The sequence below is a fragment of the Bombus huntii genome, chromosome 5, assembly GCF_024542735.1.
Source record: "Bombus huntii isolate Logan2020A chromosome 5, iyBomHunt1.1, whole genome shotgun sequence".
In the NCBI taxonomy this organism is placed as follows: Eukaryota; Metazoa; Arthropoda; class Insecta; order Hymenoptera; family Apidae; genus Bombus; species Bombus huntii.
Window position 1 is genome coordinate 8,154,691 of NC_066242.1, and position 27,311 is coordinate 8,182,001.

Here is a 27,311-nt window from a genome sequence, read left to right on the forward strand (position 1 = left end):
CAGTACACATGTACGTACAATATATATGATATTAACAATAAGCCAGAAAACGTGTTATATCATCTTCCTTTCTTTGAAGTACATCAGTATATTATATTAAAAATATCTAAATAGAAGTTTCTAGATGGCAAAAGAAGATGAGAGTGAATAGGATATGCTTGTTAAAATGTCAATTTTTTCAGAAACTCAAAATACATGGTTAGTGTATAACACGAATAACACAATAGATCGAAAATCGATCTTCTAAAATGAGAACGTGTAATACCGTGCAAAAGTGTTAGATGTTCATGGTGAAAATAAAATGTATATTCATAAATTTATTAAACAAAATGTATTCATACGTTTACATAAACAAATATATTTTATGTTATTGTAATCTAGATACATTATTTTGTAATTAAGGACACTCGACAGAGCTGATCGAGAATAATTTTAGAACAAATGGTTCATTGCATTTCTTTGTCGGCCTGCTAAATTGATTAATGTGTTCATAATCTCATTCATATTATGCTAATATGTTCTTGAACATATGAGATGTAAGATCGAAATTTTACATCTTTTCAATAATTATTCTCATAATGTACAGGGCTCAAACATTTTATTATTAACTTCTTGGAACATCAGAATTATCAAGCTGCAGTCGTTTAACTTGGAACAACTTGACTGATTGAACGTGCAATGAAAGCACACAGCTTTCTGTTTTATTACTTTTTGTCGTAATCGTTTGGAATGAGCAAGCCATTCAGGCAGAATAACATAGAATTTCCATTGAGTATATTAAAAACGTTTCACTAGGACATTGTCAACTAACGAAGCACAATGACAGGAGATACTTGACTCAAATAATTAATGATTCTAAACTAGAACGAAGACAGGTGTCACTCAAATTTCATATTTCTATGTTCAAATTGTCAGTATGTAAAAGAGGAACGAGAACATGTAAATCATTTAAGACTTTTGCACAGAATGACTATTACCAGAAAGTTCGATGTTTGTGTACATGCAGAATAATTAACATACTCGCTTCCATACAGCTGGCGTTCCAGCAATGATGTTCTTCTCAATATTCTAACAATTTCTGTGTCAAGTTACACGCAAAATAAAAGAGGTAAACAAATAATGATTGCTTGCGAGCTACATAAGCGTAGCGTGAATGCATAAAGGTAGCATAATCAATAGAACATAAAGATACATAGAGAGTAAGCGTAATAGCATTAGAGAAGATTAAAGTTAATGTTTGAACGAATAAGAAGAAAATAAGCATGAGAAGCCTAGATGATAAGTAGACGATCGTCGTGGAGAAAGTAAATATCTTGCGCTCTGCAATTTCTTTCTGTGTGCCGAAGCTTTCATCGCCGTAGTATTCTTCATTAACGCCTACCAATGAAGCAGAGTCATTAAGAACGAGAAAAAAAAAAGGAGGAGACGATAATGAGCTATAAGACGTTAGGTACAAGCCGTGGAAAGGAAAAAAAGTCTCCACGTTTCGTCTCAATTAACAGAGATCGAAAATCAATTAAAACGTTCGTTTCTGGGTATAAGTGCTCGTCGTGTTTCTAACCATTAGAAATGGTTCGTGGTGTCTCCTGATGAATTTCACTCTTCCTACCTCAAAACAATATACGCAAACACAAATATGAGAGTCATGCTGCGGATCGGTTTTTGATTCGCTATGAAATATATGTACTGATATTTTATAAGATATTTGTTGCTTTGCGTCATTAGGTTTTATATACGATTGATTTTGCGCCGAAGAAGTTTCTGTAACGTTAAAATTTGTATGTTATATAGAATTTTTTGACACGATATACATATATATATATAATTACTTTCTTTTAATAAATTGAGGAAATCTTGTTGCTTCTATCATTCACTATTGAAGTTACGAATTAATCAATTGATCCCTTAGCTCTTCAATAGTATTTTTAAGTAAATTTAAGTAATTTAAGTTGTTGTTTCCGTGACTGATAGTTTATTGACTTGCAACCATTGACTGACATATATTGTGAAAATTACCTATTTATAATAAATTACCTAAGATAATTTATTACTTATTCTGTTAAAACTAGTACAAACAGTTATACTCAACTCTTATAAATGAGATTTTTAGTGTACATAGATCTTATACATTTTTGTTTTAGAATTATTTATAGAAACCATAAATTTATCAAAAACGTACAAAAAAAGTTAATGAGGTATTGCTTGATAAGCACTTTATATCAATATATATATATATGATAAAAAGAAATTGATGAAATATTACATTCTTTTAATCCAAAATTGATTGATAACAAACACGTAAATGCTTCTTACTATTACTTCGTTAAAAAATTACTTTATTTATGATACTCATTTTTTAGGACAGAAAGATATTTAAATTCGCTCTTGAAAATTAAATTCATTTCTCTTCGATTTTTAGTAAAAATAGAAAACTGATCTGCTACAAGACAGAAGGAAATATAATGTGCTTTCATGGACATCCTTGTCTATCATGGGATCAATGAAAAAACATTTCGTTGTAATTAAATTCTAGACAATACTATGCGTGCACTCGCTCGACAATCTGAACTTCAACAACCCTTAAGAGCTAACAATAACATCCAAAATATATTAAATTTTGATTATCTTCGTTAAAATTGTTCTCTCTTTGATTGTGAATATGATAACAATTTTTTAAGTAAAGAAAAAGCATATCTACAAAATATATAATTGCATTAAAAGCTTAGAACAATTAGCTTTTAAGGGTTAATTAAGGAAAAATATAGAGCAAATAATCTAATTTTATCACAAATACAATATCGCAAGCTATATGTACAATACGTACAATAAGATTAAAATTGAAAATATTAAAAACTTCTTGTACTTCGTCAATCACTGTAATGTCAACCGTATAAGTTAAGATATATTTGCATTTGACATCTTTGATCTTAATCTATTGCTTCTAAGCAAAAATTTATAATAATTTTAATATTTAACGTTAAATGTTCCTCTATAAAAAATTATATTATGTTCTAACAAAATATGATATTTATCGTTTCTTGTATAAATTAAGTTGACAAACTCGTATAACGTACAATTTAATATACTATACAATTCATTTTGAAAAGTATTGCAAAAAATATCTGTCAAATGTGAATGTATCTTGAAAGCGTTAAAAAACAGACTTTTCCAAAACCTCGCTGTTTTATTAATACACGGAAAGCAAGTCCAATAAACAAAATAATTGTTATTACAATCGTCATTAAATATGAATAGAAGTGCTTAAATGTCACGTGTCTGAAAGTAGTTCTATAGAGGAAAAAAGAGTTGTGTAATCGCCGTAGAGAAACTGTTCTTATTAGCGACAGTCAACAGTGTAATAAAGTGTGTGAATATATGTTGTATAATGAAATAGGACGCAAAACGAAAACGGACGCATCTATATCAAATCTGTACTAGCGCAGTAAAATTGTTAACATCGCACAGCTGCGCTTTCAAACGCTGTAATGTATATGACGCATGTTTATATGCTGGATTCTTAACAAAAGTTACATTCTACTTATTTTAAAGAAGAAACTTTGCCAGAGTGGCATTTATGGCGTTTATGTACACGGTGCAATAAAAATTATGATACATGATATATTAAATGAAAAATAAAGAAAGTTATGGAATAAATTTGGAAGAGGGACGTGTAATAGCTTGTGCTTTAGATAAAAGGATAACTTTAGTTTTGAAAGAAAGAATAATTCTCTTTCAGGACAATCTTTGAAAGAAAATTCCTGGATGTACGAAAAATCTTACAATGAAATATGAAAGAAGACATAAAATGTCTTATATCATTTTATAATCTTATTACGAAAAGAATTATTCCACAGCTTCGATTTATCTTCAGATGCACCCTGTACATACGTGGTTTAATACTTCTTAAGATACACAACTGATTACTGATATAGTGGAGAAAAACTCGACATTGGCAGCTCAATCACAACCATATAAATAACGTAGTTACATGAGTACAGTGACATAGTTATAATTAGATAGCAATTATTTCTTTTTAATTATTTATAATGCATTGTGCACGCAGCTGTACCGATGTACAATATCAATTATGATGGATGATAATGTACCTAGTTATTAAAACTAAATAAAAGATATATATATATATATAACATATGCAGAAGCAGCTACAATAAAGTGAATAATGTGATATGATTGTAAAAATCTATTGTGCATAGCATTAATAACCTTCAGCACCGTTAATCATTCATAATATTTTAGCAGCTCTAATGTTTAAAAAAAATGAAGATTCGTTTTAAATGATGACTACATTCGAGTAATAAAAGGTAATTTATTTAAGCAATAATAAATACAATATCCATGAATTTTTCATTTATGAACAACGAAGACAATGTTATTTCAATAACACGTTTCTCCTTGTTTATTTAATATCTTAGTAGAATGGTAATTTTATTAAATAGATATAATTTTCGTATGTTATGTATGATAAGGAGAATTCACTAAATAATACAAACTAAAAAAGACACGTATTTATCATTAAATCGGCATGTAAATAGCTACGATAATAAAAATATGTTAAACCTTTAATGAGATCCCTTATTTTCATTACATAATTTCGTTTTGAATATAAAGTACATATACCAGTAAATATGTCTTCAATTTTCTCTATTAAATAAATGAATAGTAAATTCATTATTAGCATTCAATTGGAATAGATTTGCAAATTCATTATATCAAATTGGAATAATATTAATATCAAACCACAGAGAAGATACGTTAAGTCATAGCCCTTTCTTCTGCAGTTCGTTTGCTATTTCACTCACATACTCATGATATATCCACGACTTTTAGACTTTTTTTCGGCGAAGATATCGATATTCCACTTAAAGTAGGTTTCAGTGCGGAAATTAAAGATCCAAAGTGCTAAAGAAAAGTAATCTGATGCTTTCATTGTAATAAAAAGTCTGGCCATTTTTTTTCGTATTACGGGTCTCTACTTCGGAAACTAGGTGACGAGGAGAACATGAATTACATACAAAATAGAAATGGCAGATTTTCGCCATCGAAGAAAGATGCTCTCTATTTATTATGAATTTTAAAACATAATGAAAGGGGGAAAAAATATATAACATTTTTTTTGAGACAAAAATTATTTTGAAATGGATGAAATGAATATTAAGATAAAATGATAGAATGAATTATATCCAACTCATAAAATGCACTAATCATATTGCAACAGTCTGTGTTGTATAGTTACTATTTTATACGTATGATTGCATTTTGTATACTTTTATTATGCATGTTATTGTATATATATGAAAATGATTTGTGTATATAAATAACAAATTAGTTGGACTTGCATTTCATTTTTTAATCAATTTACGGGAATGTCACTTTAAAAACATATATAAAAGAGTAAAATTTAAACATTTATTTTGTCTGTCTAAGACAATTCCTATTTTACTTAAATTTTTGTTTCAATATTAACTACTGCTAATGTAGTAATGTTATTTTACGTCCAATTGATAAAGTATAGAATGGTATGAAAACCAAACACCCAACCGGTAAAGTAGAGAATCGCATGGAAACTGAACACGCGAGGTACAGGTGTCACAAACAAGTCTGTAATTATAATAATTTTAGCCATATTATCATATCCAGATGTCGCTAGAACGTGCAGATGATTTCGCCATCTAACAAACGCTTGCAGCAACTACATGTATGTAATATATGAGTTGGGCTGTGCTATTTGGCTCCGGTGTTTGACCGTTTTTGGTTATAGGGCTGGAGCGCGTGTGTTAATCGTTTGTTTGCACATAGTTTTTATAATAAATAGTTTAAAATGTCAGAAATCTCGATGACAGAAGCGCCGCATCTGCAAAAAATAGATTTAACTACTTTAAATCTTCAACAACTCACAGTATTGAAGCAACAATTGGACCAAGAACTCGGTGTTTTCCAAGATTCGTTGCAAACGTTAAAAATTGCTCAAAGTAAATTTCAAGAATCAGGATCATGCCTCGAGAAGATTTCTCCGTCCATGGAGGGTATAGTTACATTAGTATTCTATCCCGTAAATTCTAGTGTAAAGAATCTTTTTGATATTTAGTACTTTAAGGTTAGAAAATGTGAGAATGCTTAACTTGCTTCATTTTAATAATATCATTGAATTTATTTTAGGTAATGAAATTCTTGTACCACTAACTGGATCCATGTATGTGGTTGGAAAACTGGTAGATACTAATAATGTTCTAATTGATATTGGAACTGGTTATTATGCTCAGAAGAAGGTACCAGATGCAAAGGACTACTTCGATAGGAGAGTAGCTTATGTTACCGAGCAAATGGAAAAAATTCAGCAACTGGGTCTTGAGAAAAGTAAAATTAGAGACGCGACAGTGGATGTAATAGAAATGAAACTTCAAAATCAAATGCCGAAGGAAGATTGAAAACGCTTATAAAACATCAACTTTTTTAAATTATGCGTTTTTACCTAATCTGTTCTGTACTTTTATTGGTAATGTGATTAAATTACATTGTTCTGTACTTTTGTTAAGCTATGATAATAATTACTTGACATTTTAAAGGAACATTAAATTTTATAGTGATAAGATATTTTAGCTATCATTTTGTGATATTCACATTCTGTAAATGTGTGTTATTTATTAATTTGTTGGCACTACTTTTTATTTTATGCTTATATACTTCTTTCTAATAAATAGTAAACAAATTTTACCACTATTGCAATAAAAGTAACAATTCTATATTTGAAAGTATAAACTATTGCATTGCAAGATCATTTGATCAAGACGAGTAGGTGAGGAATTTAAGTAAAAAAAAGACGAAAGTAACGAAGGTGAATTATTTATTTGTTTTTCACTTAAGTAAAACTTCATTCACAAATAATAACAGCTTTTACCTAGAAACTTGTGATGATACAGTGTGGCAGTTATGTTTTACGGAATGTTTTACGGAAGAGGTATCAAAATCATTGTCAGAGGATAGAAAACACGATATAATAGTACTGAAACAAGTTCTCGAACACTTTGGCGCGACACATCGTCGATCTAATACATAATATTATGACATGTTATTCAGGTTATAAATTCGTCTCGTTGCAACGAGACAGCGCAGGTCGCAATTACATGTAGATAATTAGCTAAATTTTTATCCTATTTACACGAATAACATACGGTCGATATTTATGTTAACGAAAAATTTTTGTCGCTCTTCCCTCGTCGCACTTAATTTCAAAATTTTACAAACAATTTGCCCTCTCATTTCGATACAGTCATATACGTATAGGGTGATTAACGGGTTCATCGTTGTTATCTAAAACTGCACAGCAACAGCGTAACTGCGGCATTCAAGAACCATTCTTTAAATTGTGTTGCTGCACCTCCTGAAACAAATAAAACAATACATACGAATCTATGAAAAAATATATATATAGAACATGCAAGAAGATATAACTAGACACTAATATTCATAGATAGTTCTAGTTGTTGAATAGTCAATCTTCAATGATACGAAGAAATTGTTGTTTTGCAATTAATAGTCTTTAAATTAAACGATATATCAAAATACTACATTTACGTTTGTGCCGTTGTACTTTCATTTCTATTGTATCATATAGATGAAAAATTTTAAACATAGATAAAAGAAATAAAGTAATGCAAATGAAATAGGTAAAATATACTTGCGATATTATAAAGCTATTATTAAAAAAGTTAAAGAAAAGAAAAAGAAAAAGTTATATCTCTCGAATAATACGATTAATTGATTCAGTGCTATTTAAGATCCTGATATTCGAGATTTAAGATTTATAGTAATAGATAGGTACTACACATAAGACATACTTTTCTAGTTAATTTCTTGTAGTATATATTTTGGTATCGTAATACTTTTACTACCATTTATGGTAGCATCAATAAGATTAATTTAAACAGTTGAGAAGAACTCTTCTGATATTATCATAATTTTACATTTCATGCTAATTTCAATGAAACTTTGACGTTACGCTGTGATTGATGCATAATTTCAGTTATTATTAGCATGATTATAGTTTGATTAGCATATTACACGATTGAGTTGAGATTAGCATATTCAGTTGATTATTACTTTGACCTGATCAATATGTTATCAAGTTACTTTTTTACGGTATATACTAATGCTCCATTATTTGTTCTCCGTTTATATACAAGATACTATGTAGAATTTTATTAGTACAGTAATTGATATACAATAGACTTCCATATAATTTGGATTTGTTTATGTGAAGATTTACCATAAATCTTTAGAAGAAAGAAATCTTTGCTGAAGGCGACCTTTGAAGATGTTAACTCCATCATTAATCGGGGATCTGACAATGAATTACTTGAATAGGATATTGAAAAAGGAATTCATCTAAATATATATTTATTCTTTTATCTAGGTTTCTATCGTTAGAATTAGTCGTTATGAATACACATCCAGAAATAACAAACATATTAATTTTGAGAAGAACATAGTTCATATAATAATTAAAACGGGAAATTATGTAGCCGTTATTTTCTTTCTCTAACGTAAAACATTAATAAATGATGAATATTTATATTTCTCAAAAATGCATATTTATTTTGGGTACGTTGAAAAATACATTAAACGAATATAAAAGGAATTATTAAATATAAATCACTTGAGAAAAATCTCTCCTTTATATTTTGTAATTGATAAAATAATTAATTCATAAAAAGATTCGTTGCCGTTAATCTAAAACCACGTAAGGTCACAAAGCTTTGTAATAAATCCAGAATGCATTATGATACTTTTGATTACGTAATTGATACTTAGGAAAATCCTTTCATAAAGATGAGCCTGATATCATAGGGATTTTAAACAGTATTAATTGCAAAACAAATGGAAAAAATAAGTACCATCGGCGAACAATTATAAATAGATCTGTAAGATATACCGATGTAAGAAGATTCCCGAGTTCCTAGTACAGATGCCAAACGTGGCCGTTCCTCGATCAAAAAAACACCAGCTTGTTTTTTATACAAATGAAAGACATTAGCGTTGCAAACAATATGTAATCTTCCGTTGTTAAAGCTATCTGGTATAATCTCGAAATCCAATCCTGCGATACACATTATTTGCTGATTGTCACTGAGCTTGTCCGTTACGTTCATTATGAAACTGGAATTCACCTGAAATAAAAAATTTTGTTTACAAAACATGAAATTAGGTGATAATACATGACTAATGAGATTTAGCAATTATTTTATTTGCTAATCATTCTGGAACTAGTAAAGATGAAAACAATTAGGTAGGCACGAATACTTTTCGCACGTTGTCTTTTGTGTTACTAGGAGTATAATTTTTTAACGTCACTGGATAATGAAAGTTATAAAAAGATAGCATTATATGAGATATTTTTAATTTTGTTTTAGATTTTAAGTTTCAACGCTATTTGGTTAGATATAAGATATTTAATTAGAGATCATGTTTCAATTACTATTTTTCGTTTACACGAACAAAGGACGATAATATTTTTAGTTTAAAATGTCATTAGATATTTTATGATGGTAATAAATTAATAGTCCGTTAAACGTCCGTTCATGAATAAAATATACGTGTTATTGCCATAAAAAGGACGAAAGGAAAGGAGAATGAACAGGATAAGGACAATACTACATACAGTAAGTACTTCCTGCTTCTCAATAACACTGTAATACTTCTCTCTAGGGAACCATAAATAATTTGTGGTGTATTCAACTACAATTATAATGTTTATCAGATTGTTAGGAAATCCATAAACCGTTTCAGATTGCTAGTTTGCACCGAAATGAGACCTAGGGTTAAATGAAGTTGCTTGTAGTTGAGGATAGCCGAACCAAGTATAATTTCCTGAACAACTTTGTACTACGCTTATAACGGTATCGTGTCGTTGCATTCGCGAATCGATCATTTTCTCAACACGTTTCTTACTGTTGTTTTAATGTTTCGCTTTTTACCTTAATATTACAAGTGGTTATATCAGATTTAATCGATCTTCGTTACATACATAAATTGAAAAAAAAAAGAAAAAATAATTTACCAAACTTGACAATTTATATTTATTGAAATATTTTGGAGATATTAAAATCTATATTTATAAAATGAAATTTTTTCATTATCTGTAAAATTAAGAATTTGCTTCTTCTATTTTAGTGACTTTCAGATTGTTCAATTATCTATTTATATATGTATACTAATAAAACATAAAATATTAACAGCGACATTACAGTCAAAAGTGAAATATTAAATTCCAATTAAAAGTTCAAGCTTCTTTTTTGTTTCTCAATAATCATTGACGTATGGCGAATTTATGAGAACAGCAAATACCTGTACAGGATCATATGATTGCAGGCCGGTATATTAAATTAAAGACATGTGCAACATGCCTACATCGATACCCGTGTGCCTATACGCAGGAGGAATACGTAAAGCGTGTACAAAATTCAAGAAGTTGCTTAAAAATGATTTATTATTCTTTTTCGACGTTCATTTGCATTTGTAGCGTTCCGAGAACATTTTAAAAGAAAATATTGGAATATAAGTGTATATTGTAGCACATTATTTATGGAAATTATACCCCATATAGGAATAATCAGCACGCAATTCCTTTAATTTTGGAGCTTCTATTATTAGGATAATGTAAAAATTACTTTAGAGATCATTTGCAATAATTTTACATTTCAATATTTTTCCCCTTAACAAACAGTCGTTTACTTTAATTTCCTTAGATTTATTAATTTATTATTTTATTAATACACTTGGGTTTATTAATTTTTAATAATATGAATTTTTAAAAGTAACATTTAATATTATTTAATATTATTGGATATTGAATAGGGATTGAATTATAAATCTGTTTGTTGTTTCAAAGCGAAGCTTTTTTTTATTGAACACTAGGTTTGATTGAAAGCAGGTCAATAAAATTCATTGAAAAGAATGAAATATAGCAGACAAGAGCAGTAACATATTGATTCGAGTTACAACGACAACTTATCGGAAGCGCCAAACATCTCTTGGAAGTTTTTACATCTATCAACCTACCGGTACCCCATTGACAGTCCACGTAACATTTGCCGGAGGGTTTCCCGAAGGAACAGTGCAGTTTGCACGCACAGTATCTCCTACTGCATACCGCACCTTCTCGACTCTTACTTGAGGTTCGCCATTCGGGAGGTCTGAAATCCATTGAACTTCTTAATACGGAACAAGATTTCGACTTACCAGGTGATAATTAATTTCACATTGGTTGATTTTTAATTTTATTTTAACATTAGTCGATTACTGGATTTCTTTATACGTTTTATATCAATATTATTATTGTATTTATTAATTATTATATTTTGGTATATAAAGTCATTTAAATATTAACGTGTACAACTGTATAATAATGTATAATTTATGTACTACATAATGTATAATTATTTCACTTAAAGAGGTTTTTTGTATAAAGATGGAAGATTTTGTATTAGAATAATTTATAATATTTCTTTACTTTAAGGTGGAAGGACTAATATATTATAAAGAGTAGGTTACGAAGGAGAAGAGAAGTTCAGTTTTATTAATGACATTATACTTATAGCTCCAGTACGAGCATAGAAGATATATGCAACAAAAGATCAAACCTTCGTGAATTGCAAAGAATTATATTTTGTTCGTTGCAACGAATTTATTTGAAAATAAAAGAAACTGAATTAATTGTTGTTTCATGTAATTCTCTTAAAACATTGAATCATCGATCGAAATTTTCATTAAAATGTCGTATTTCGAATTATCACAACTCTTTTAATTGTCTTACTAACTTGACGATATCCATTATTAATTATATATTATCCGACCATCATCCGATGCCACGTCGTTCAATTTGATTTATTGTCATTCATATATTTCAAGAGCATATACAGGTACTGGCGACGCGCCATTGTTGGATGAGGTGGACGCTACTTTTTCACCTTGTGGTATCCTGCGGTAAGATATTCCGTATACATAACACGTCATGTACATCTCGAGGGATCATTATGCTGTCCACAGAAGGCAGTCAATTTCCTTGTAGCGGTAGCTGTCAAAGAATTGTCTCACTTCTGAGCTTGAATGACTTCCGCCTGGTAGCTAATCCTCTGTGTCCCGCGATCCTCCCTGTATCACTCTCAAGGACACGATCGCTGAAGATTACCATTTTGAACTTGTTTGGTAATGTTGTGAATGCGGGACGATCATCCCGTCTCGTGAGAATGGAGAAAAGGAAGAAAACTAAGAGACTGTCTGAGGGATACAAGGCAAGATTCGAAGGCTCGATTCAGTATCGAGCTTTTACGAGCGATCCGTGATCGGAAAGGAGAGGCAATCACCTCGTCTCTTCAAAGAAGAATCGCTACCGTGATTGTGGCGTCGTTAAGTCGACGTTCAACGAGAATACGAGACGGTGGGAACGAGACCCCGATATTCTATCCTTTACCTGCTTGTCTCCACTTCATTTTGTTTTTTCATTCCTTTTTCTATGTTTCGTTGCTCTACCCTTTCGAATCATGTATTAATTTGTCGCTATCGCTATGATCACTCTGTTCATCGCGTAGAGCGTAGTCAACGGCCATAATGAAAAGTGCCATGATGCGAATTGAAGACGCACAGTGTGAATCGATGAAAAAATAATGGGTCACGAAACGGTTGCCGACTTATTACTGATATTCGAGTATTCATTCAATGTATTCATTGAAAGTTAATAGTGCATATTAAAAGGTCAATCCGGAGGAACTAGGTGAGACGATATTGAATGGAAGTAGGGTTATGTTTATCAGGAGTGAGCTGTTAATTAACAGTAACTCGGTTAAGAGAACCGTGAAAGATAAATGATGAAATGAAAGAAGCCTGTTCGGTGAATTTAATGAGACCCACTGTGGTCTCTCTTCTCTTGTTCGTGTGTTTTGTTTTGTTGAGTTTGACGTTGTCGTTTATTTCAATAATCCTACGGTTAGTTTAATTCTGCGTGGATGGAAAATTTTATATTTGTAAAATGTGTTATAAAACAAAAATTGATAAACAAGGAAAGGGGTCTACTTCATAGATTAATTTTGTTAATTGTATGTGCGATCGAAATAATAATAATAATAATAGACTAATTTATTTAGTTAATTCTAAGATAAAATAGCCATGAAGATAAAAACTAATAGACGAGTACAAAACGTTTAATGATCTAACCCGTAGGAAACAATGATTTATATATATAATTCATATCCTAAGGAGAATTTCATCTTGCAGGTTTTTTTAGGAATATTAAGTCAGCGCTAATGTTACAGTGTTATGCAATTTCTTAATATTTCAATGAACAAATTATCCCCTTTGACTGTATTTGCTTATATCATGCAGCTATATATGTAGATATCGGAGGTTGTTAATGTCTTTTCGTGGTTCTAGTGTGAATAGATCTTTGCTTACGAAATGACTTAATGATTACGAGTTTGCATACTAACGAAGAATAGAAATATTGCATATTGTAGTCTGCATGCACTTCTTCTCTTTCAGCCAAAAGAAGCGATGTATGCTAATTTCAAATTAACTTGCATATGTTACGAGCAAAACATCATATTTAAACAACTTGCGTTTCGTACTTAGACAAATTGCGTTTTAAATCAGCAAAAATCTGAGCTATTTAATTCTTCTAAACTGTAGACGTATATGTCAAATTTAATTAGCATCTAACGCAAGTAGATGCAATAACTATTTGTTATAATATTAGTTTCTATGTGTCGGCCGTTCTTCGTATGAATCAAAAATAAAATTGCGGTACTTACTAGCCACATGCATGTAAGCAAGGTCTACCAAAGTAGTGAATGATGGAGAATCGCCAGAAACCTCGCAGAGATATTTTCCAGTGTAGTTTGGCTGCAGGTCCCTTAAAACTACGCGATGATCATCACTTTTATTTAGCTGCAAAGTACCAGTAAAAATCTATTAATCACACCTGAAACAGGATATCAATTAGCTGCAATTGAAGTTAAAGAACGAACACAAAAATATAGTTAAATAAACGAAAAAAAAGAAATATAATGAAAATCTTCAAAACAAAACGTATTTTCTATATCTTGAAAATTTAGTGATGGGATGGTAGTCGGCATCAATATCAATCGTGATGGTTAGTTTCATATTTGTTACAAATGTCGATAAAATATTCCTGTAAATATGTTTTCATCATGATGCAACAACAAATTTCAGAGATTTTCCACGTATTCGATGCATTTCGATGAAACATAAATCTTGAAACGTTGTGTGCATCTATCTGTAATACAGAATAATTGTTTTATGTCGGCATAACTTATTCGAATAAAATTCGATATCGATAGTTGTACGATAAGATAAGCGCATATTTTTCTGCGAACGTCATCGTAATCGAATTTGGAACGATGTAATTAAATTAAAATTGAGAAATCGCTCCAATATGAAGCCAGCCGGTTCATGCTACTGTGACTCGATACAGTTCGAGTAAATTCAGCGGCGATGATTACAGGAAGGTCTGAACTGCGAACGGAGCGCGTACCATTTATTGCAAATCGATCGCATTTACTCGTTCCCTTTGACATCCTCGCACATTCGCCCGTTTCTGACAAACAATACCTCACAACATCGATTAATTACATGTTGCCAGTGGCAGCATATAAATCACACAATCAATTTTCGTCGAGTGGTGTGAACACTCTCATGATCTAAGTTGCCAATCGACCGTACATATTCATTGAACGAACACAATAACTTAACATATTTCTTCATACTTGAACGATAATCTGGATGCGCGATAAGGTCGAGCTATGGAATTTTTTAATTTTGCAAAAATGCAAGGAATATCGATATTCAATTTCTTGTAGTGTCTCGATACTTCGTGGCATTTTAATAGATAATTAAACACGCGGATAAACTTTTAAAAAATGTAATTTTAGTTTATTGTAGCATCGCTTTAGTTTATTAGTAGTTTATTGCTTTTCGGTGATAATTTTTATTGCGTTTTTTTTTATACTTTCATGTTATGTAATATTTTAACGTGGTATATCGCTAAATAGATTTTTATGTATGAATACATGTAATATGCAAAAATACATAAAATATGTATAAGAAATATGCACACGCGTTATAACATCTAGCAGGTAAAAATATTCGTAATTATATATTACATTTTAAATATACAGAAAACGTAACACAATATATAATACATTAACTTAGAATTATATTTCTTCGTGACTGAGATATAGTCAGGTGGATCGATTACCAACGCTAAGAAGAGGATAATTTCTTCCTTCTGTTTGAATTAATAATAACAATAAACGATATAAACGATAATATTTACAATTAAGGCACTTGAAAGTAAAATCTTGTCCCTGGCTTAATCACAGAAGCTTGAGTCTCAAAAGAGCAATTTTTAATATTCCTACAAATGTAGGAACTTTGCTGTTTCCTAATATCTTAATATCACTAATGTGACTTTGATGTACTATTTCAATTCTTGCAGACGTGTGAAAAAAGCAAAGAAGTAATCTCGTGGAAATAGCACGCCAGATTTCGCTTGGAGGTTAAGTATGGCTCGCTCGTTCGTAAGAACCTTATAGCGTTCCGATTTCTCAGCATACGCACGAATCGGGTGTATAATTTTCATTCTCTGAAAATATAACATCGCGGTGTATTGTTCATGCATTCGAAGAATTATGTGGAGAAGAAGAAAAACGGATTGCACGGAGAGAATTACGGATGAAACGTATCGCTGGGAAATAAGTAGGGATCGATCGACTATATTCGATCGGAGTGCAGTCACGCATCGGTTCGGTTGGTTCATTGTACATACCATTTCACACCATGTCTCTCTCTAACCCCCATCGATTCGACAATTCGCTGCCGGCCACCACGCATAAATTCATCCTGGCTGACTGACAATTTTAATAATGTTACTGTTTGTGAAATACGAAGTGCCAGTGTCTGTTAACCCCATGTACACCCTATTCCCTTCGTTCTATTTGCTACTGTGTGTGCAATTGTACCTACAGTTGCACCTATGATTCCCTTAGGGAATACATTGCGACAAAAATGATGCAAACTATGTAATGGCCAATGAATTTACATGATGATTACGTGTTGAGTCGGTGTGAGTAGCTTATAGAGAAAGCATTTCGAATGAAAGAATAATTTTCTAGCTGAGAAATTGATTTTAGTTGCGATACAAACAAATAAATGATCGAACGGAATTATGTCTTCATCAGTCTTTCGTCTTTACTCGCATTTAAGTATGCAGCTACAGTATGTAATTTCAGGTTGCCTTGCGTTGAAGTATTTATCTTGTGATGAACAATGTTGCTGATTTAGTTATCGTGTATAGATATCCTGTTTATGTGTAAGATGTATACATATTTTGTATGTTCTTATAAATAATAACCTTTATTCTATTTTTATTAATTTTATCTTTGATTCATATATTTAGATTTACGCTTTTTACAGGCTGTCAATCGGAAGGAAACGATATAAGGTATTACTATAATGATATTACGTGACGTTGAGCTGTTACGAATGAATGCTATTACCTTGTTACTCTATGTTTTATTGCGTGGTTATTATTGACTGATCGATGTGTTATATTAGGATCCGGTGTTTACTCGAAAGTAAAAGTTATAGACGATGTACTTGGGAACGCTGGATACAGTAGAAATTTTTTTAGGAAAAAGACGGAAGTATCTGGAAGAAAATGTTGCCTGCTAAACAGGTTCCAGCGTTTAGTTTTCTATAAGATGTTCTGAAGACGTTAGGTACGCTAACATGCCATAAACGAGTTCTAGAAATTTTCTTTTCCTTGTAACTTTAATATGAAAATAATAATATAATTTGTTAATTAAATTTTATACATATGCATCAGTTCTCAAGTTATAAATACTAAGTATAATGCTAAAGAAATCCGATTTTAATTTTATTTTAGCAAGATTTTTCAAAAATATGATTTTTACCTAAAGCCGACTGTAGAAGTTTACTATGCTGAAGCAATTTTTAACCGGACTAGGCCATAAAAGTCGGTATTACTAACTTATTTTCTCTCTTACAGATCAAAGGTGGCTAGAATCTTTTGGCGCATCGTGTAAGATTACAGCGCTATTCAGTAGTAGACTTAGAACGAGGCTAAAAAGAAAAATATTCATTGCGATCACGATATCCATTGACCGAGAAAAAGAAAATTGCAAGGGAGAGGCTAACGCTACATCTAGCCTACTAATAAATTTTTATTACTTTTATTAGTGCTTTTAAACACTTTTTTCCCCTCACTTTAAGTACATATTATCACATATGTTATATACTATGGATAAGAAACTTGTATAAATATAGCGAACAGAGTTCACGATACATAAGTACACACGTTATAAACATTAATTTGAGAAGATTATTACGGTTGTCCAATGAAATTATTTCATCTGCAACGTATCATTTTGCACAATACAATTTTAACACTTTATACAACATTTGAATATATTTTACGAGATTTGCAAATTATTCATTATTGCAATATTCATGATTTGTCTACCAATCACATTTCGATAAAGCAAGAATATACCTACGTAAATTGAACTACTTAATTATTATTAAATCATAATTATTAAAGTTTATAAAACATTATCAATTTGAGAATTGAGATCCTCCTGAAGTTTATAGATCAAGTTATATATATTGTTTTTTCTTAAGGAAGATCCAGGTAAATATTAAAACACAATATTACGTAACATTACATCACAGCTTATTCGTTTTATCTATTAGAAAGTAATTGATAATTGATAATTCTCGTATAAGATTATTTGTAGATCTAAATCTATCAAAAGAATATAAGGATATAAAACACTTTTATTTATAATAATCTTTCCTTTCACAAATATTTAATTCGACGAATACAAGTGAGGTTAAATCCAGTATTACACCAGTTTCCACCTAAAAACAGGGTGAGCATACATCAGCTCCAGAATTAATCTTGTCGAAAACAAAGTTTCCCGGCGAACATGTATCCGTATAAAAAAGAGGTCGTATCGAAATTTTTGTTGCTCCATATATTACTCCCCGTGAAGTGGTAGGTGTGCGTTACGATTTATCGATTCAAGGGGTTGTCCGTACTTTCCGCCGGTAAAATCTAATTGGAAAAGCATTGCGTGCATGAAAACGCTCCAGTGGTTAGTCGGTCGATCGTCCACGTTGGTTCGTGTACATGGAATTCGTGACGTCGCGTAAAGCCCTTAACAGATTTTTAACTTGCATCGAAGCGTTGATTTTGTGGCGTCCACTCGTTTCTTTTCTCTGATACGCGTTCCGCACTGCACGCGAACACCGTGTGCTTTGTTTCGTATTGTATCACTCCTATATAGCTCCTAAATAGTTCTGAAATAGCTTTATGGGATCAAAGAAAGTTGTACTTTTTATGGAAGAAAGATACTTTCGATACGGATTTCGTGACTTAGTCGGACGATAGGATAGAAGATAATTTTTCAGTGATTTGTGAAGATAGCTCATTGTATAATTTTAAAGAAAAATGTTTCGTTTTGAAACTATGTTAACTCTTTCAGGCTATCATGGGGCGAAAGTTCATCGTAATGTATGAAGATTACAGGGAGAGAACGTAATGAGGTACGTTTTCTATTTTTTACAGAGAAAGTAATTTTGCGATTCGTTATGCTGTCCATTCGTCTCATTATCAAATTTGGGTTTCTTTATTCTCTTCAAAATTAAAAGATATGAATAGATAATTAAATTTTACGTAATAAATAAATCGAATTAAAGTAGTACAATAGTTTTAAGCGTAGAATTGCTTTGTTGCTTCGATGTATTTAAGAAGGGTCGATAAGAGAATTCAGAGGATTGTTTCAAGATTTCGTTAAATTAATTAAACTGTCTAAAAGAACATGGTTTACACCCGGAAGCTTCGAGCAGTTCCAACTAATCAGGATTTCTTCCAGATCAGCCAGTCGTAGCAACGGTACATTCTGCTTGGTCACCAGTATTTGTGCACGCTTTTAGCAAATTAGAATGTGACTGACGAAATTTTAACGTCCTATCGATTGTCTGTGTACTAGAATGGAATATATGTTTTTGCATTTTCTTAAAAATACCGATCCTTCATTGATTTCCTTTTTTCTTTGAATTTTCAATGCTTAATATATAATAATGATTGATAATAATATTTTTTATGTTCTATCTTTATTTCTTAAAGTACTTGGAAGATAATAAACTAATTTAAATACTTATCTATTAATTCAGATAGATGGTAATACAAGAAAGATATACATATTTCGTATCTTCTCTGTTCCCTGTTCAAATGTTTAATTCCTGACAATTTCATCCATTAGAAAGCTCGCAGCAGTATAGAAAGTACAGAGCAATATATCTGTTTCGAAAGCTTCTCTAATCAATGTTTCGAGTATTACCCTCACATAAATCGTTGCCACCCTCACTATTCACGGTACAGCACCGTAGACATAAAAAAATTAGTCAATACGATTTAGCAGTTAAAAAATAATTCTTGAAAGTCAAAAGCTAACGTTAAAACAAGAATTATTATTATTTATATTAGTTTCACAGAATTCAAAATTATACTTAAATTATGTTTTACGTAATATATAGCAAATGTATTTTTTTCAATGACACCAAAATATCGAAGATATTTGTTCTGAAAAATTTTGACATGAAATTTATAAATTATTCTTTAATTATGTATGATATTTTAAAGATAGTTAAACATTGATAACGAAGATACTGCTGTGAAGAACATTTTAAATTAAAAACTATGGGTAACAAAATGTCAATTGGCCTGACATAATTGGGAAGTTCATTAACAAAGCTAGGAAATGAAAATTTCGTAGATGTTCATGCCATGAAAAATACAGCGAATACAGGGTGTACATTTAATTACTTAAACGATATGGTATATGTGCTCGTATATAGGTATGTAGTCTGTCAGGTACAACTATATAATAAAGTAGGACATGAATGGTACTAACAAACTTTCACGCTTAGCGAAACTTGGGGAAATATAATCCGAGAGACTCACTTCCGTTTCCTCGGTTCTCGACGATTGCACGTCAGGTGCGAATGTAAAACGTGATTCGCACAGGGTCGCCTTCCAACTTTTAATAAGTAAGAAATTCTGGGAGTGTTCCTAGCTCGAAATAACTCGACGACAATTCTCTGAGTAGCGTCCAGCAGATTACTGTTGCGAAATCTCAAAAACCGCCTTATTTAACCAACTTTAATTAGTGAAACAACCGATTATAAGCCATCGTTTAGATATTTTTCAAATCTTAACATAAAAACAGTGAAATATTATGAACTTATTAAAACAGAAATAGAATAATTTATTTAAGTAATGTAAATAAAATAATCGAAGGGAAAAGATCATCTTTGACATTGTGCAATTTTATAAAAATAAAATATTTGTGAATGATACTGAATATTATATGAATAGATCGTAAGACATGAATACTTACAATGACCTTATTACCCAATTCTCCAAAAGTACTTGTCGGTGGCAACTCTTTAGGAACGTATCGAAAAAATTCAGAACCTTTGTAGTACCATTTCATTACGTATAAAGTATCTGATTCTAAATCGTATCCGCAACTCATATTGACAGTCGTGCCAGCTGCTACAGCCAATGGAATATCGATAGATATATTCTTAAGTCCGCGTACACCTGAAAATAAAATAAAACGATATGATTGTTCCACTAGCATTTATATACATATAGTAATATATGATACAGTACGAAATTTGTTTCTGTATATTTTGATGCAAGAATTATATAATACAAAAATTTCTTATGAAGATGATTTGTATGTAAAATGTTACGTTTTATGAAATTGTCTATAAAATAATATTTTAATCAGATTTAGGAGTTTTGCTTAATTTAATTCAGATTGACATAATTGTGTTTGTCTATTATTAGTCGTTTTAATATATTTGAATTCTCTTTCTATCTAGTTGCTATCTTTTTTCTACATCTTTCTATCTCTTCGCCCCATTTACTCTTTAGGATACATTCTCAAATTTTTTGTGGAATAAAAAGATCTAAATTTTAGCATTAAATTAACCACGTCGTAAATGTTATTATTTAGTAAAAAATCGAATATTTACTTTTTTAAACAAGTTTGTCAGATAAAGGAAAAGCTCTCCTATAGAAATTGTAAACCTTCCTTTAAGGTATACAAAGTTAAGCGACAAGCATTTATCCTATAATAACTTAAACAGACAAGTACTTACGAAACTTTCTACGTAAGCTTAGCAACGTCAGCGTCGACGTTATTCGCCCATGGGATTACATTCCCAAGAAAAGAATTGCGTGAAAAGGGTAGGAAAAAGTTTCGACATTGACATCGATTTTTAAATATTACTCTAGGGAACTATGCGGGTTTACTCGTTTTTCAGATGGTAATAATACGCGTTTTCAACTTTTGTCGCCTAATATTTCCATATACGTAGAAGCATCTAAAACTTTCTATTGTGTTAAATTCTAATCACGGATAAGGCTTACTCTCGTGAAAGTTCCACACTTTATCTTTAACTGTGTGAATTAAAATTTACATTTACCTGAAATGATAGTTTTCATGGGAAATATGAAACCATATTCGTTGTTATAGTATCATGATATTTACGAGAAATAATATGCTGTAAATATAAATGAGAGAAATAATTATGCCCCTGCGTTTGTTTTTTCCTTTAAAGGAAACATAATGTTTAATAGTTAAAATTGTATTTATGTGCTGTTGATATTTAAGATTATGTATTTTAATTCTTCTTGATTTCTAGTAAACTGTTTTTACATTTTAAATTAAGGCTTCAGAACATCAATTATTTTAGCATTTACAATTATATTCTTATGCATTCTGAAAGTAATAGACTAGAATTCCTGGATATTTTAAACGTAAGTATTAATTAAGCATAATTTTAACCTTTTCATTCTCAAAATGATTACAAACATTTGTCTGTAATTTTTCTACCTAATACGATCATACGACAGATAAATGATTCCCATAAATATTTTATAATTAGGAACATATAAGGAAATAAAATAAAACCATATCCATAATTATAATATATAATTGATTCTCAATAAAAGCCACGTTCTTTTTTATAATTCTAAATATCTAACCATACAACTACACCATCGCAACAAAAGGGTTGATATATCGACTGTCGTATGAAGTTCGATTTTATTCCAATCGAAATATTTTTTCTTAATTTCCTTGTATTTATTGTGGTTTGAAAATTGGATAATTTAAATAATTTTCAATCTAGAATTCAATTTTTCCATTATAACGAGAATAACTACTGATAAATAATTTTCTCGTTTCTTGCTTCTCCGAATTCAATTGAAACTTGTATGTACGTATTTCCAGAATAACAAGATCGCTGCGGTAGAGATCCAAACGGTACATCTTATATTTATGATTAGACTTATAACAGAATGAATATGTGATGCAACCGCCTACGGTAATGTTTGTCTATTCACGATAAGAGGATGTGCCATATTCCGAGCTCACAGTTATCGCCAACGGTTTGAAAACTTTGTCCGTTTCGTCGGTGTTTCGGCTTAAGGGAGGAAAAAAATCTGTCGCAAGTTAAACGTCTAGCTCGTGGATTTGCGAGATCAGCACGCGATGAACGTGAGTGGCATTTGCGATGCCAGACTAACGTTCCAGCTTCGTCATTAATTAACCGTTTTTCATGGAAACGCGAAACTTGTTAATTATTCATGATACAACGTATACAGAGCCAGGATACTGCACGTGTAACGTAATTAGTTCCTAATTGATCTAATAAATAATTATAAAGGTACCACATTAAGAAGCATGATACACGTTTCTTATCCTTCTATATTCCTTTCCCAATCTTACTGTGTTTATTATAGTAAATTTATTATAATAATATATTGCAGTAGTATATTATATAAATTACGTTCTTAATAGGTACAAATGTTTCGTTTTACGAGAACGAATATTCTCACCTGTTGTGAATAGATACCATTTAGACTTACGGAATTATAGAATATCGTTTTCATACATTGTCTAAAAATTCAGCGGTATCAGAACTATTTATAATAAAAAAGGGAATGGGAAAAATATCTAATTTCCACTAAATATTTAATCTAATGTTTATGACTTCACCTCGTTTGGATAACAATCTACCAACGTTCAAATAATCGACCGTTTATTCGAATCCATGTTCTATCATAGTTATCATAAAGCTTGGTGCGTTGGCAAAGGCTAATTAGATTAATATAATGGTTACACAGGTCTCGGAATTGTGCATACATAGATGATGATCGTGTAGAATCAGTTGTTTGACTGAAGACACAGCGGGAGACGCACACATTCATCCGGCAGATTGTTTCAGTGAGATTTAAATACCCGCTGGTCGCTAATCACCTCGCTAATCCTTAATTACTGCCCTAGCCCGATTGTTATTCGCATCACGGGTTCGTGGAACACGCACCTTCCATTTTTGGAAGATGAAACCTTCCCATAAATAACAGTACCCCGAGACAATGGCGTTGCATAAACTCGCTACCTATATATCAACTCTCTTGCCCTTAAATTATCGCTGGAATAATAGGGCAAGCGTAGCTAGATCCCAAAATCGTTTTCCTTCACGACCACTTTGCCGCGTTCTTCGTCAAATTGCGCAGCCAAACGTTAAACACAGACCATTCGGGATTAGGTACACTACATTCTGTTATTTAGATTTCGAAACTCTCCTAAAGAGTTACAGTTTATATAATTGAAGTAGGTTTCAAAGACGACAGATTTTGTATGCGATTACAACCATTTTTTTCGTTAGGAAGTGAACGCGTCGAAAAATAGACCCATGATATATATTGTTAATTTATAATTTATCTTTAGAACTGGTCATCTGCAATTTATCATTTTTATAAGTATTATCATTCGCTAAATTTTTATTGTCTCATAATATCGTATGCGAATTTTACCAAGATGTAGACGATACCTTACAAATCGATTTAATCGGGATATATTACATTATTCTGTAGTTCGTTTGTAAAATGAAAGTGATAGAATAATCAATTTATAAAGGTAATTTAAATTCTAGAAAATCTCGAAAATATTATGCAAATCTGTTTGGAAGTTCAATACAAGTTATTCAACTGTAGTTAGGTTAATTTATTTCCATTTTAAAATTGATATTTTACAAGACACCCACGATACACATCTTTGTAGTATATTATTATGTAAAATTTTAAGTAAAGAAAATACTTCATTTATACTATTTTCGATAATGGCCAAATGTTATTAGCCGAACATACATTTAAACACTGTACTTATTTAAGAAAATAGTTTTTAAACGAGCAATTTTTCAGTAGATGAAATTACATTCCCAAGCAACAAAAAAGGTAATTTCCACACACCTCGCTGTGGGAATTGTTTCAGTTCACAAAAGAGGGTGTGTCAATGCTATAATTAGATCGGTGCTATAATTAGCGAACGAAATCAGATTGCGTAAAGGAAATCAGATGCGGAAAGGAAATCAGATGCGTAAAGGAAATCATATTATACCTACGGATTTCTTATGTTAAAATTTAATTTGCGCTCTTAATTGGTATACAGTTAGCTGCGGCAATTTCTACAATCATACAGGGATTTATGTAGTGTCTTTATTAACCACAAGACACAGTTGTCACACATTACGATAAATTACTTTTAAATGCTCGCTTATCTCCGAATGAAGATTTTGCAAACATTTTTAAGTATACGGCGATGCCCGTTGAATTTTAATTAGGCCTTAATTACTTATATATTTCAACGGCCATATGGCGTTAGCCCATCTAAAAAGTCTTCAAAGCATTATGCATATCCTTGGCAAGATCCCTTACGGCCGCAAAGACGGAAAAGCCAAAGGCGTAAAGAGCTTGTACTTTGAAATGAGATTCCTTTCTTCCTTCAGAACTCAACTAAATGAAACCCCATCCCTGATACACCGTCGGTTGTGGACCCTTTTATTGTTTTGTATAAAACCAGGAAAAACGAGTGGAAGAGAGTCTCGGGAAATATTTGTTACAAAGAAAATATCGTACCCGGAGCGGTCTATACCATAATCTGCTTCAGCATCAAAAGAACACTGGAGTTACAGATGATAGTATGTATATTTATTGCTTTCATGTTATCAGGCATCTTGGTCTCGTATCCTTTCTATTTCAAAAGAATAATAGTGCTAATTAACTGAAAGTTATAACGATCGGCAAATAAACAAATAATATATGGTTACATTTATGAGAAGATGAGGAATATTTCGCCTAAAAATTATTCGTTTTATTTTTTCAACGAGCGAAAGATACTTGTAATGTTTCAACAAATATTTTCGAGTAAAATTAAGATAAGAAATCGCATACGTTAACAATGATCCTTTCATATTTCTTTCTCATCCTCCTAGATGTAAAAAGAAATGTTTTAACAATAATATATTTTATAGAAAAGATTTAATATGATCCAAGAAACGTAACAGAGTTCAATATGTAATAAAAGATAAGTTTTAAAATGTTGAGACGCATTTAAATACTTTCGTAATACACAAGAAGCGAGTTTAATAACGCTTAATAACGTCGAAACCCCTCTGATATGAATCCATGGAAAACTAGACATTAATTCTGACGATTGGTATCGATTCGGTGAAGAAAGTGGCTAGAAGGCGGCACGAGGCCGATCTTTTAATCCAACAGATGGAAGTGTTACGATCGACTTAGTATTGCTACGTATCCGGAACGGTGCCTTGGCCGTATTTAATTTCCAATGGAAATCGAGAATCTACCAGTCGAAGCGGGCTGGCTCAGTTAATATTGTAAGATTCAGAAGCGCTCGTTGAATCTTTAAAGTTTCGAACCCGTAGCGGGAGAGACGGCCAGCAATCGGAAGCAGAAAAAGGATTTCGCCGAGTCCAAAGCGATACGAACCCTCGAAATGGTCTTGAACTTTTATACGATGCTCGTAAAAAGTTTTATAATAAAATGTACACCGGAACAGACTATCGAGGATAAGTACCTGACGTCGTCTAGTCGCATATGAGTATTTTCAAACCGCGTCTATTTCCCGGATCATTTCGTGGTTTAACGTAGCACGTATCTTTGATGTATATCACGTACACCGAATAGCTTTTTTACGTTCGTTTTATACTAAAGCTTCCAAATTTATTGTATTTAATTGCTTTTAATCTTTCATCTCTATTTATTTCTTATGTTAGAGGAAACTCGGATACTTTTGTAAATATATAATAATAGCGTGAGCTTGTACCGCTGAAGTATTGAATATTTTATATTTGGAATAAATTTTGAAGCTACTTCAATCTCTAATTTATGATGCAAGCTTCATATTTAAATATGTTCAATAAAAGTGTAACGTAAAAGAGAAATGAAATATCTTAAATTTGATAAATGCTTTTTAGATGTCAAAATATGGGCAATTGAAATAACTTGATTTAATCTTCAATGTACAATATTATATACAATTATTTGATTGGCATCTGCATGTATAGAAAGGTGCCAATCTATAAACTTTATTATTAGAAGAAATAATGAAATGGAGAAAATAAAAACAAAGTCCATTCCATGCGATTATGTGCTTATATCCCTGATTATGAAGTACTTTAATATATTTTCGGTTTAACCGGATATTTGATTCTTTCTGCTGCTTTTATAGCAGGCGTACAAAAATGTTTTAAAAACCAATTTAATGCTGATTTTAAGCAAATTTAGTGTACGTCCATTAAACGTGAATACCCAACGGTGCAGTGCGGTGCACGCTCGAAATGCTTTCGAGAGATTTTACATGTTATTAATATTCTTAACCTCTAAAATTACTAATAATTTCATCAATTCTCTCTCTATATATAATTCTGCTTTGTAATATTTAAATAGATCTTATCTAAATGCATGGATAAATTCAGAATGTTATCGAAAAAATATTTGAAACGATATTTTAAGATACTGAAAAGTTAATTTGAATATCAAGATATTGAATAAAGAAATTTATAATTTATAAGATAAATATCACTTTTATTTTCATGAATATTTTATTTCACTTAATAAACTAGTAGCTTTAACTCAGACAAATATTTATAAAATTTACTTCTCAAGTTACAATATATTTTACGTACTATACACCTTCCTTAATTAATATTCTTTTAGTTTGCATTTGTATATCTATTACAATTTTTCATAATAATAATTAGTAAATTATTTTACATATATTCTTTATTGTATATAAAAATCTTAAAAAATTAAA

At 31.1% G+C, this 27,311-nt stretch overlaps 2 protein-coding genes across 2 annotated transcripts in view; one reads left to right on the forward strand and one right to left on the reverse strand.

Moving 5' to 3' along the window:
• Positions 1-5,716: 5,716 nt before the first annotated feature.
• On the forward strand, positions 5,717-6,610 carry LOC126865708 (prefoldin subunit 5). Its single transcript, XM_050618537.1, has 2 exons — positions 5,717-6,044; positions 6,178-6,610. The coding sequence occupies exons 1-2, from the start codon at positions 5,840-5,842 to the stop codon at positions 6,444-6,446; spliced, it is 474 nt and encodes a 157-aa protein (XP_050474494.1). The 5' UTR covers positions 5,717-5,839; the 3' UTR covers positions 6,447-6,610.
• A 235-nt stretch (positions 6,611-6,845) lies between these two features.
• LOC126865702 (uncharacterized) overlaps positions 6,846-27,311 on the reverse strand; it is a 60,207-nt gene continuing 39,741 nt past the window's right edge. Inside the window, exons 2-6 of the mRNA XM_050618524.1 lie at positions 20,514-20,719; positions 13,821-13,956; positions 11,077-11,210; positions 8,951-9,185; positions 6,846-7,399 (exon numbers count right to left, since the gene is read on the reverse strand). Coding sequence (XP_050474481.1) covers positions 7,326-7,399; positions 8,951-9,185; positions 11,077-11,210; positions 13,821-13,956; positions 20,514-20,719 — 785 coding nt within the window. The 3' untranslated portion in view covers positions 6,846-7,325. The remainder of the gene's footprint in view (positions 7,400-8,950; positions 9,186-11,076; positions 11,211-13,820; positions 13,957-20,513; positions 20,720-27,311) is intronic.